Source organism: Rattus norvegicus, chromosome 3, assembly GCF_021556685.1.
Source record: "Rattus norvegicus strain SHRSP/BbbUtx chromosome 3, alternate assembly SHRSP_T2T, whole genome shotgun sequence".
NCBI classification, from domain to species: domain Eukaryota; kingdom Metazoa; phylum Chordata; class Mammalia; order Rodentia; family Muridae; genus Rattus; species Rattus norvegicus.
The window spans coordinates 90318014-90332041 of NC_141536.1; the positions used below are offsets into that span (position 1 = coordinate 90318014).

At 36.2% G+C, this 14028-nt stretch overlaps 1 protein-coding gene across 3 annotated transcripts in view; it reads left to right on the plus strand.

Annotated features, from left to right (window-relative positions):
• The window catches only part of Cstf3 (cleavage stimulation factor subunit 3), a 75826-nt gene that overhangs the window by 16375 nt on the left and 45423 nt on the right, over positions 1-14028 (plus strand). For all 3 annotated transcript variants that reach the window (XR_015683174.1, XM_087653276.1, NM_001077672.1), the window contains exons 2-3: positions 1654-1755; positions 1877-1972. Coding sequence is in view for 2 of the 3 variants with exons in the window: in XM_087653276.1 (XP_087509402.1) it covers positions 1654-1755; positions 1877-1972 (198 nt within the window). In the remaining variant the exon portion in view is untranslated. The remainder of the gene's footprint in view (positions 1-1653; positions 1756-1876; positions 1973-14028) is intronic.

Genomic DNA, 14028 nt, shown 5'->3' on the forward strand with positions numbered 1-14028 from the left:
TTAGGGCCTCAAATGTTTGGCAAGTTCTCTAATAATACTCAAAGGAAAAAAAATTCTGCTATAAAACTAAAACCAGTTTATTAAACGACTGAGAAGAGTTGGGGATGTATGTGATTAAGTGGTAGAGCACTTGTCTAACTATAAGGACCTGGTTATTAAGTTACAGTGGTGTTGGGGTAGGAGGGTATGGGGGTGTTTGGAGAGTACAAGATTTTAAAGATTTGCTTGGTAGAGGTGTATGTTATATCTACATGGATTTACATGTGTCATGTATATTTAGGTGCTCAGAGAAGCCAGAGTGCTTTCTATCTCCAGGAACTGAAGTTATAAGTAGTTGTGAGCCATTCTTTGTGGAGTCTGGGAACTGAACTCCCTAAGAGCAAAAAACAGTCTTAACTTGTGATTGTTTCTTGTTTTGTTTTTAAGGCAAGGTCTCATCATGTATTCCTAACAAGCCTAGAACTCTTTTTTTTTTTTTTTTTTTTTGGTTCTTTTTTTCGGAGCTGGGGACCGAACCCAGGGCCTTGCGCTTCCTAGGCAAGCGCTCTACCACTGAGCTAAATCCCCAACTCCGAAGCCTAGAACTCTTTATCCTCCATCTTCTTGTGCTTCCTAAGTGCTGGGATCAAAGGCATATACCACTATGCCTGGCTTGGCTCTAATACCCACCATCTAAATGGGACCAACATGAGCATCTTGGTTTCTTTTTAAGACAGGTTAAATACCTGTAATCATGCTCTTCTACCCCGAGCCTCTTACATGCTAGAATTACAAATGTATGCGGCCATGCCTGATTTAATATATTTTAAGTTTTCTGTTCATTGCCTTCATCTTTGTATGTAGCACACTTCTTCCTTTCAAGACACAGTGTCATATGGCACAATCTGGCCTACAGCTCATGAAATTGAGAATAGTTTTCTATTGTTTTTCCTGGCTTTTCCTCTTGAATGCTAGAATTACTAGCATGAACTACCATACCCACTGTGTGTGTGGTGCTCGAGACTTGATGCATGCTAGGCAGACAAACTAAAAATAAAGCTACGTCTTAATCTCTTTTGTGTAGTTTTCTTTGTGTGTGTGTGTAGCTTTCTTTTTTTTTTTTAATTTATTTATTTATCATATATGAGTACACTTTAGCTGTCTTCAGACACACCAGTAGAGGGCCTCAGATCTCATTACAGATGGTCGTGAGCCACCATGTGGTTGCTGGGATTTGAACTCAGGACCTCTGGAAGAGCAGTCAGTGCTCTTAACCACTGAGCCATCTCTCCCAGCCCGTGTGTGTAGCTTTCATTATGCTGTGTACACAGACTACAAATTGTATCCTTGAACAGAAATGATCACTCATTCTTTCTATGCAGTCCAAGCTGTCATTGAACTTTCTCTGTAGACCAGGCTGGATCTCCCGCCAGAGATCCTCTTATCTGCTTCTCCAGTGCTGAGATTAAAGGCATGCACCACCATGCCTACCTGTAACTTCTGATAAAGTATACTGTTCGCATAGTCCACATAATGCCTTCCTTTTAAAATGACATTTTAATACTTTGTACTGACATTGGTTCTAGGAATAGATGTGCTTGTTCTTGACTTAACTGGACATAAGATTTTTAAAACAGTAACTTCAGTTTGTTATTCTTCTTTTTCCCCCTTCAGGCAGCTGAATATGTCCCAGAGAAGGTGAAGAAAGCGGAAAAGAAATTAGAAGAAAATCCATATGACCTTGATGCTTGGAGCATTCTCATTCGAGAGGCACAGGTTTAGTGATATAGGATTACATTTCCTTCTCTATGGGTCCAATCACACTACTTGATTCTGCAGTAATAATATTTTTATACTCCTAACATTGTAAATGCTGTTTATTGATTTTCAATTTTAGAATCAACCTATAGACAAAGCACGGAAGACTTACGAACGCCTTGTTGCCCAGTTCCCCAGTTCTGGCAGATTCTGGAAACTGTACATTGAAGCAGAGGTTAATATTTTATTTATTTTTTCTTATATAGCATCTGATGGCAATTACAGCTTACACTATAGTGATAGGAAAGAAGGTAGGATCATAGTATAATCAGGACATGGAGGATTTAAATGTCTCTGCCTTTATTTTGTAAAATAGGTATGAAGGAGTAATTAAAATGACTTTGAAATTTGGGTCTTTCACAAGCTGATGATTGTTGCATTTTTGGAGTTGCAACAACATTAAAACAGTTTCAATGGTGTTGGAGTGCTTTAGCCTTTTTTTTACTTGTCACGTGTCAATTTATTGCCTCCCGTGTCATTTATTTAGAACTCATTTTTCTTTTCCTATAACAAACTAATACGAAAATACAGAAATGTTGGCTTAGTTTAATAGAGTATTGTAAATGTCTGGTGAAATGAACCATTTTGGAGAATAATTACTTCACATTTTAATTTTATGAAAAATGCATGGTTTGTCAGTTTAAGGACTTCAATAATTTAAAGTTAATTTTGCCATATGATAAAGCTTACATTCTACAGGATTAAGCTAATATGACTCAAACTTTTTAACCATAATTCACCCCAATGATATTGATTTCTCTTTCCTTTTGTTTGTCTTAACTTGAAGTCAGGCATGTTTATGTTAATGAGTAATATCCCATTCTTGATTATGATTAAAGAAAAAAACCAAAACCTTATTTTTTAAAGACTGGAATTAACAGTCAAAGCTATAATAAAGTGTTACTGTCCCAGTGTCAATTGGCACTAAGTAATCACTTACAGATTATAAATTAATGGGATGGAAGGGAGGGATAGAAATAGTCGGAATGTCCACATTAAGGTGAAAATGGTGACCATTCCTTTTATTTATACTACTTTATGCAGTACTTTTAGTATTTTATAATATAAATTCTCAACATAAGTACTCTGCAGCCTCAAGTGTAGCTGAAATTTGCTCTGTGAATCTCTTTGGCCTCTGAAAGGACTTTCTCATCAGTGATACTGAATAGACTCTGTAGCACAATATCCCCTCTGGTGTCTCCTCAGAACCGTCCAGCAGCAGCAGCATGTTACAGAGGCTCAGGTGTACTCAACTGACGCTGTGCATAGTGTGGATTGTTATTCTGGGGGAACAGAAATTACTAGGCAGGAACATTCGTGTGTGTGTGTGTGTGTGTGTGTGTGTGTGTGTGTGTGTGTGTGTTGCATGTTTGTGTTTGTATGTGTGAATGAGACTGTAACTTATGAGGAGTCTGTTAGTTTGATCAATAACAATATCTTTATGGTTTCATCACTTACCCTCTGGAACCATTTTGTTCCTGTGTATATTTAAATCATCAAAGCAGATGGGCTTGAACCTCAGTAGGCCTGTCTTGAGTATGCTTGAAGACAATGCTGCTTCCTCTTACCTGATAAAACCAAAAACCCGGATCACATGAACTCATTTTACCTCCTAACCTGTCTTTACAAACACATTAGTTTGTATTTAAACTCAGAAGAATCAAGCATGATTATGATTGAAAGATAATTATTTTTGGGAAACAAAGTAGGACCCTCTGAGTTATGAAAGTCTCCAAAATTCAGATGCTAAGTTAAGCTGAAATTGGCAGTGAGGTTTTATGTCTGTAAAAAAAAAACAAAAGTTTTTTTTCCTCCCCATTTCTTCCTTAACTATAAGATACAAACTGTATTCTAAAAAAGAATTGCAAGAAAGAGTAGACATTATTCCAAGGGGCTGAAAGTTATTTAAATAACAGATTTGTTTCATAAAACAGTTGGAAGCTGCTAGGAATTGTCTGATTTGTTTAATGTTTGCAGCTATTTTACACTTAGACACACACACACACAAATATATATATATATGTGTATGTATGTATGTATAAAACACAAACACAGAAATATGTGTATGTATAAAAACTATTGAGAAAAATGATACCAATATATGTGTGATTGCTTTTTTTATATTTCTGGTTTAGGAATTACAATGTTAAATTAAATGCTGGTTTCAGAAATACCTAAGCTGTCTTTCTCTTTCCTGGTTTACTCTTCTTATTTTCACAATTATCTTTTGACCCACACAAGAAGCTAAAATTTTCTTTGATCATGTCACTCAATGTGACCTTTATTTTTGTTGAAGACATATAACCTATTTACAGTACTTACAATACTATACTATAATGTTTTTATAACATCCTGTATGCACACTCAAGAAAATAAAGTTTGTTAATACATTGTTGTAACTGGGTATTTCATGGTGGGGCAATTATGATGTTACATTTATTTAATTCAACTAAACTAATCTGTAGCTAAGTACATTAGATTTTTTTCCTACTAGAACAAAAACATCTTTAGTAAATATGCTCCTTTAGGAAAAATGCTTCCCATTGGAAATTTCTTGTAAATTCCATTTCAATACGGAAAGAGCAGAAGAAAACTGTTTATAATATTATTTTTAAGTTTGAAATATGAATTTAAAATAAGGGTATATCAAACATTTATAAAAAAGCTTTTCTCATATCAATGACAGCATTGTATACATTTATTGATGTAAAATACATGTTTTTACATCAATGGATCCTTAATTTGTTACTTAGGTGTTTGATTTCCTGTTTTGCTGCAGTTTAAAAATGTTGGAGGTAAATTCTCCTAGTGGGTAGACATTTAGAATCAAATTGAGTATTTTTATAAAATTTGAAAATTAGGCTAACATACTGTGATATATAATATTTAGGGTCATTTTTGTCCTCAAAATGCATTGCTTTTCTTTTGCATTTTGTAACTTCTATCCCAAAGATTTTAGGAGAAAATGAAGAAATAACATAATAGTGCATTATCAGGAATAGTATCTAACTACAACTGCCTTTTATGTAAAGAAACATTTTAGTGTATTAGAGCTTTATTGAGTTGCATATAATGTATTAAGTGAATTCTAGTCTTTCAGCTTAAGAAATACAGCTTTTTCTTGTTCAATACTTTAGGGTCTTTTAACCAGAATGAGTCCCAGTACTCTTTACAGAGCTACCTTTCTTGGGGATTTAATGGGTCACTAAGTTATCATGGAATTGAGGAGCATTACATAATTTTGCTATATTCTCTTAAATTTCTCTCTGTGGTTTCTGTAGCTTTTCACATAATTAGGTGATCACTGTGACAACATGTAAGGTACAATATTTTATTATTCCAAGTAATTCGAATTGATCTGCATTTATAAGACTTTGCAAACAGAAGGATGTTCTCATTGGTAGCTGAAGGAGGACGGAGTTATGCTGCTGGTCATAGCAATGATGTACCTTGCTGTCTGTGAAAGCTGTGATTTAATAAAGCATGTAGAGAGTTGATGGCTTTTCATTTAAAATTTTAAATGTGAGTTCTTTGATCTATACTTGTTTTTTCTTTCCTTATAAATAGGTTTTAAAGTATAATTTTTACTTTACTCAAAATAACCTTATTTGGAAAATGGAAGTAAACTCAGGATGGAACATGAGTGACTTAAACTGAAATAAACTTCTCCATTCTTGATTCTGTTTTAATGCCTTTACATAGCACTTTAAATTGCTGTATTACAATGTTTTGTATCTACTCAGCTTTTTATAGCCCTTTATTTAAAAATCTGTACTCTTTAGATCTACTTTCCTGTTTGTAATAAATGTTGGTCCATGTCTGTGTGATTATTCACATTTTACTCTAAACTCTTCTTATTCTATTGTTTCACAAATGCATAAATATAGAGAAAAATAATAGGAATTCCTTGCAACCATATCAGTGATCAGACATCTGAAAGTGCTTTCCTTTACTATAGTAGTGTTTTACAAATGAGAGGAGTATTTGCATACTTACTGTTACAAAGAGTAAATTATTTTTATGTTTTATGGTATCTTTCTCCTTTTCCCACCCATTGGTATAGCACTGATATTTAAGTGTTGTCACTATTGTTAGCAGTCTGTAGTTTTTTTCTCTTGTGATTCAAGGCATTTTATACTAAAACTTTGCAAAAGATAATAGTTTTTTTAGATAATAGTTTCTTTAAGTAAGACTTATAATTTATATCATCTAGGAAAGATTATTTTCTTTGACATTTAGCTGTTTATTGTTTTTAGGTAAAGTACTCTGCTAATTAACTAAAGTTCTTTAAAATTTTCAACTTTAGTTTCATATTCATTTATCTGTGTATGCATGCTCACACTTGTGTGCCATCACTTGCCTGTGAAGGTCATTAGATAATAGTTCAACATAAAAAGCAGAATTAAAGTGCTTGGTGATGGTTCATCCCTGTATTTGCAGCGCTTAAGAGGCTGAGGTAGGTAGATTGTCACAAGTTCTAGACTAGACTGTGCTACTCGTAATTTCCATCCTAGTCTGGGCTATAGTGCTAAAGACCTTTGTTAAAAGCTCAAAAAGAATCTGAAAATGAAGGAAAGGACTAAGTAGATTTATGATTTATGTGCAATCTCAAATTAACTGAACTAGAACTCATAGATCATTTAGTGTGAAGTTTTCCTGAAGACATTAGTGTTTTAGCCTGAGTTTACACCTTTGTGGAATAGCATAGTACTTAACTTTTTTAAACTCAACGAGAGTGTAGACATAGACCTTTGAGATGGCTCAATAGTTAATATCAAATGTGACTCTGGTAGAGGAGTTTAGTTTCCAGTACTCGCATCAGGAAACTCAAACTACTTTTAACTCCAGCCCCAGAGAATCCAGTGATCTCTTTTGGAATCCAGCATCAACTGCACTCATGTGAACAAAATCCTCAAATAGACACATATACACATAATGAAAATAAAATCAATCTTATTTTAAAAGTATTTAGGGGATTGGGGATTTAGCTCAGTGGTAGAGCGCTTGCCTAGCAAGCACAAGGCCCTGGGCTCGGTCCCCAGCTCCGAAAAAAAGAAAAAAAAAAGTATTTAGGTCTTATGTGTTATGAATGTTTTGCGTGTGTGTGTTTGTGTGTATGTGTATATATATATGTGTGTGTGTGTGTGTGTGTGTGTTGTGCATCGTGTGTATGCCTGGTGTCTAATGGTTAGAACAAGCTATCATAATTCTTTGGAGATGGAGTTGCAAATTTTTGTGAGCCACCTTGTGGATTCTGGGAGCAAGACTCATGTCTTGTTGCTCTTAACTTCTGAGCCATCTCTAGCTCGTGTGTGTGTGTGTGTGTGTGTGTGTGTGTGTGTGTGTGTGTGTGTGTGTGTGTGTTTTAATTGTAGAGGGTAATTTGGGTATATGGGTTCCTCCCATGCCAAGAGATGAGATAACCCCAATACCTATCTATGAGTAAACAAAACTGCTCAAATGTTTCACGATATTGTATATTCATCATCCATGTTTGGAAATAGAAATAATTTCAGCACACAAAAAACTGTTTTCAGAGTCCCTAACTCTGAACATGTAGCAGTTGACTTTATTAAAAAACAGAAGGGCCTTGGAATCGCCCCTTCCTTTTTCTTCCCCTTAAAGACATGTCTCAGACTGCGTGCCAGCTCCTAATTATCCTGTTCCATGTTGGGATTACAGGTGTGTGCCACATGGTGATGTTTTGAATGAACTTTTGAGCTGACAGGATGTAGGTACTCAACCACAAGCCTGACTACTTGAATTCAATCCTAGGATAGTTGAGACTATCCTATTATAGGCATAGCCTACCACACTGAGGTGAATTGGTCTGTTTTTTAATTATTGTATATGTGGAATACCATAGCATTCAGAGGTCAGAAAACTTGGGGAGTTGGTTCTCTCTCTCCCACTGATTGTTTTAGGAGTTGAACTCGAGTTGTCATGCTTGTATGGCGAGCATTTTTATACTCTATCATCTCTATGGTCCTGTTGTAATTTGAGACAATGTCACTCTGAAACCTAGGTTGGTGTCAAACTCACCAGTCCTCCCTCAGTCTCCCAAATGCTGACATTATAGATGCTACTATATGACTCAGTAAAAATCTGCACTCTTTAGTGGATGTGGCCAACAATGAATTGGCTTATTACTGAACTGTTTTTTCTCTTAGAAAATTCCTAGCAGGAAGCAAGTAGTTGACTAGTATAATAGGTTAAAGTTTATGGATGTTCTTCCATCTACTAGATCGCACAGCCATTTACAAAGATAGATAGTGAATGTTTGCCTTGATTACACCTCGTTATTCTACACCTTAAATGCTGGAGCATTGGCATATTTAAAGTAAAGATAAACTGTAGATCAAGAAGATAAATTAGGTCCCTCACACATAAGTACATCAAGTTGTTACCCTTTGGAGTCAAAGCTTACACACACATAGGGCCTGAATTTGTGTACCCAGTATTGTAATTTGATCTTCTGACAATGAACTTGTGGTGAATAAGTGTTTCTAGCTGCCACTTTGGAGAGTTGAGGCCATAGAGAGCAACATTCAATTTTTATTACTGGCTTAACATTTTCTGTTCTTGTAAGAATGGTAACTTTGTTCTTCCTTATGTAGTCAAGAAATGCTCTGAGGTGTCTCTTAGGTGTTTGGGAATGTTGAAGCTATTCATTAGATCTACTGTCGGGTAGGAGTAAGTTTAGTTATTTTCACCATCACCACCCTACTTTTTTTAGACAGCCTTACACTATTGATCTAGGCAAGCATTAAACTGTTCCTGCCTGCCTCCGTATAGGTACAAGCTGTTATACCTATGGAGGTTTTTTACTTAGTAAGTTTATTGTCGGTTTTTAAAAATTATGTCTATATATTTGTGTGTGGTTTTGCACATGAGTGCAGTTCCTAGTAGAAGCCAGGTGAGGGTATTAGATCCCTCAGAACTGGAGGTACAGGCAGCTGTGGGCAGAAAAAGGAACTCTGCAAGAGCGGTGAGAACATGCTCTAGTCCTTGTTCCATAGTTTTTTTAATAAAAGTTAACCAGCAAGGGTGCTGTCTACCAGAATTCCAGCACATACGATGGAGAGACAGGAAAATGAATTGAAGGCCAACTTTGCCGTTTGTTATATTGGATTCATTTACCCCCATACCTCCAAATAGCCAGGGAAAGGTCTTAGCCAGGCTAAGGCACTTGACTACCTCAAGATCTGGGTTTATTACCCAGGGCCTACAAAGCTGGAATAAGAAAACTAATGCCCTATGTGTGCCATGGTACATGCTTCCCCTCCACAGTAAATTAAAATTCAGAAGCTTTAAAAAACCAACATAACAATAATAATCAAACTCTTTAAGAATCTGACAAGCTTCAAGGAAGTGTGTTGTATTAGAGAAGCACATAAACTGTAGAAAATTAGGGACAGCATTTTACAGTAGCTAACTTATATTTTTTAGTAGTTTAAATGAATACTAAATCAAAATATTTTAAGTTTCTTTCAAAACATTCCTTTAATTCCTTTGTGCACCAGCTTCGTTGGTTATCAGTTTTGGTTTTGCATTGCAATTAAAAGTTGGATGCACTGGAGATGGCTCAGCAATTAAGAATACTGCTTGTGTGTATGGAGGGGAAGAATACTGGTTGCTTTTCTAGGGGTTTGGGGTTCTATTTTCAGCATCCATATCACTTTTAACAACGATTTTCAGTGTAGTTTCAGGCAGTCTGCCGTGGACGGTCCCAAGGATACAGGTGGTGCACAGATAAAGCATGCCAGCAAAGCACCCATACATATGAAATAAGTTTAATCTACTTTTGTGTCATAAACTGATTATTAAATGTTTACACTTAAAAAGGAGTGGGGAGGAGCACTAATTTCTTCAGATTGCCTTTCAAGTCATGAGCCACCTGCCTCAGCTGTCCAAGTACTAGGATTATAGGTTTAGATCACCATGTCTCGAAAATGGAAGCTATTTTTATAGTGTATTTTAAACTTATTTTGAAATTATTTAATCTTAAATTGGATGACTATCCCAAACACTCCCAACAGATTCTTTGTATTGATTGACCAGATATTTTTTTAAGATACACACAGAAACACACACACACACACACACACACACACACACACACACACACCCCGAGTAACTATTTTCAGACACACCAGAAGATAGCATCCCATTACAGATGGTTGTGAGCCACCATGTGGTTGCTAGGATTAACTCAGGATCTCTGGAAGAGCAGTCAGTGCTCCTAACCTCTGAGCCATATCTCCAGCCCCAATTGGCCAGTTTTTAACAATTCCCTTGTAGTCAATTGCACAATATTTAATTACATTGTGAGCCTCAAGATTGTGAACTGGAAAAAATCTATTTCTTGTAGTGTGCCTCAGACCTAACACACACTTTAGCCCAAGAACTTTTTATAAACACAAGCTAAATAAAGTCAACAATAGGTCAAGAGGCCAAACAACCAACCAGTTGACAGAATGAACTTAAGAAAACCCAAGAATGAAAAGAGGAGAGTTGTTGAGTTGAATGGTATTTAAGACGTGGAGAAGGAATTTCTTGACTTTTGGGATGTTGGAGTAATAGGCAGTTTTACTGTGGAGTTTTACAGACAGGTTGCAGAGGGAACAAGCTAGATGGCAGAAAGGTTAGAATGAGCCGGAGAATGAGAAGGAACAGAAGATGAGAACATAGTTTGAGGCCAAGCAGAGTGATTGAGAAGTTGAGAGAAGTTAACTCAGCTTGGAGGGAATTTGAACCAGAATAGCCAGTTAAGAATTGAGAGAGCAAACAAGGGTGAGCTTATTTAAAGAGTCTCAGTGGCCGAAAACATCCTAGGCCTAGATAAGTTTACAAGGCTGGAAGCTTCCAGGAGTAGGCCTAGGTTCCAGACTGAGAAGTAAGCAATGGTGACAACAGGTACTAAAAGTTATGGTCATAGTCATCCCTAGATACACAGGGAGGTCCTAGATTCCAAATCTACAATTGTTCAAGTCTGTCTATCTATGTAACTAGTTCATTAAATAGATTCCAGTTCCTCTGGATGCTTTATTTCATTGCTGAATTGCTTTAAGTACCTACTACAGTATAATTGCTGTGGAAATACTTATACTCTTATTAGGTGATGATACTGAAAAAGGAATATTCAGTACCATTGAAGTTTTTTATTGAGTATTTTCAGTCCTTGGGTACAGATATAGAATTTGCACATTTAGAGGATCATGTTATCTCAGATACTTGGGAGGCTGAGGCAGGAGGATAAGGCTTGCCTCGTCTATAGGGTGAGGACAAGGCCAGTCTGGGCAATTTAGTGAGACTTTATTATAAAAAGAATGAATTGAATGGGGAATGTAGCTCAGTGGGAGTTTCCTTCTGTGACCTTTTATTAAATTCAAGTACTCAAAATGAAATGTTCTAAGCCAGCATAGTGGGCCATGGCCTAGTCCTAACACTCAGCACTATATCTGCTATATAGCCAGGGCTATGTAGAAACCCTGTTTCAAAAAATAAAAATAATTTTATGTAACATAAGTATCTTCCTATGTCTATGTGTTATCATGGTTAGTCATAATTTACCTTTTGATTTATGTGCCAGGAGAGGGCATCAGATCCCATTATAGATCAGATCCCATTTCTCCAGCCCATGAATCACTTATTAACCTGCAACATACCTACTCTCATACTTACTCACAGTTTCTTAGTAGATAATGATTAAGAGCCCAGATTAAGGAATTAGAATTATTAAATTTAAATCCCCAGCATTGCTTAAACTAAGTATCTCAAAAAATTATACCCATACATCACTAGATGGCTCAGCAGTTAAGAGCACTCTCTGCTCTGCAGTTCCAGAGGTCCTGAGTTCAATCCCCAGCAACCACGCGGTGCCTTTACAGCCATCTATAATGGGATCTGATGTCCTCTTGTAGCACACAGGAGTACATGCAGGTAGTATAGAAATATATAAATAGGTAAAATAAATAAATAATTCAATTTTTCTTGCTAGAGTTTCTTTTATTAATCTATGTTCATATAAGACTTTGAGAATTTTAGGTGCACTTAAAAATAGTTCACTTAACTACAAAATTGCTCTAAAAGATTTTTCAGCAAATCTTTTAGAAGCTATCAGAACATAATAATTTATATACAGCCTCAAATTCTGTTTTATTTTAAAACATTTTATTGTTAAATATCCTTAGCTGGCCTCAGCTTCCCAAATGCTAAGATTACATATGTGAGTCATTACATCCAACCTGCTTTATGTAATTTCTTATCTCAAATGTCTTTGTACTATTCTTTATACTTTTTTCCCCAACATCTTTATTATAAATAGTTGATTTGGGAGGAGGGTGATTACTGGTATGAACCACCATGTCCCCTTTATGTAGTGCTAGGGAATCAAACTAGGACCTCATTTGTACTAGGTGGACACTCCCAGTCTCCTATATACTTTTTTCAAGTGAAGATTGTGATTATTTTTCTCAAACATTTTTCTCTCATAATTTGTCTCTCTCTTGGGACAGGTTACTTTTTGTAGAGCTGGCCACCCTGGAACTTGATCTGTAAAACTGAACCAGGTTGGCGCTGGGATTAAAGGCTTGGGCCACTACCACCACTCAGCCTCTCATTTACCTCTAAAACGGTTATATAAACCCTCCAAGTGATAATAATGACTACTTTTGAAATTACTCATTCTTTCTCTAGACATTTACCTCTTCAGGATTTGAGTATTATTGGGTTTTTACCTGTACTTGCATGGATCTAATTTGAAATAGTTGAAAATAACTTTGTACCCAGTGGGGACAGATAGGTCTTTCAGGTTTTTTGCTTGTTCAAGTCTTTCAAAGAATTGTAGAGAATACATTTATTTTAACCTCAGAACTGGGGTTAAGCCCAGGGCTTTGTGGCCTACTACTGTCCCCAGCTGTGGATGTTCTTAACGTTCCACATCTTATAAGAAGAACAAATCCTCCAAATCTGTTCTAGTAACAGGGATCATAGTTAGAGTGATACCAATGTAGAGAATGTAAAGTATGTTAGTACACACACAACACACACACACACACACACACACACACACACACACACACACACACACTGTGCCTCCAGAGAGTTGTGCATAAGCCTTAACCGCCATTAGGTTAGCCTTTTAATACCTGTTTGCTAAACAGTTGTCATTATATTTTACTTTCCAGTTAGTAAAAATGTCTTGCAAAGTCAGTTTTTGATAGGATAAATTCTGTGGAATATATGGTGGGAATTTAAGTTATTTGAAATTAATGATAGAAGCTTTTTAAGGAAAAAGAAATTGAAAGTTTGACTTCTGTCTTTAGAAAGTTTTATAAATCTTTAGGGAATGAGAACCTCATATTTTTTGAAACTCTTTTCTAGTTACTTGACTTTGATAGCTAATCCAGATTCCTAAATTCTGGTATATATATCTGTGAACTGCCAGACTGGCTTCCTGTTATTTTGTTATTCTCTCTCTCTCTCTCTCTCTCTCTCTCTCTCTCTCTCTCTTTATTTTATTCATATGAGTACACTGTAGCTGTCTTCAGACACACCAGAAGATTCAGACACACACATCAGATTCCATTACAGATGGTTGTGAGCTATCATGTGGTTGCTGGGATTTGAACTCAGGATGTCTGGAAGAGTGGTCAGTGCTCTTAACTGCTGAGCCATCTTCAGCCCTCCTGTTACTCTTGATTTATGGTTTATTAGGCCTCTAATGAGTGTTCCATTTTATATTACAGAGAGTGGAAATCCCTTCATATAGATACCTTAAACTGATGAGTTGAACTGTTGGCGGGGTAGGGTCATGTATGGTGGTAGATACCTTTAATCCTAGCACTACCAGACAGTTGAATCTCTGTGAGGTCAAGGGCAGCCTAGTCTACAAAGTGAATCTAGGACAGCCAGGGCTCTGTTATACAGAGAAACCTTGTCTTCAACAACAACAACAAAAACCAAGAAAGTAAGAGGGTCGGAAGGTGGAGGTTGGGGGATGAGGAAGAGGACATTATTTTTCAAGCCTTATACCTTCTGAATATTTTCAGAGGTTTTACAAAGCTATAGGTACAGAATGGATGATGCCTCATATTAAAATTTACTCCTTTGGTTTCAGTTTTTACTTTCAAGTGTTAAAAACTAAAAGACTAAAAACTCCTTTCTGCTTGAGTTATATTTGTGTAGATTGAGAATAACATGAATGAATATCCCAAAGTCTTATATTTT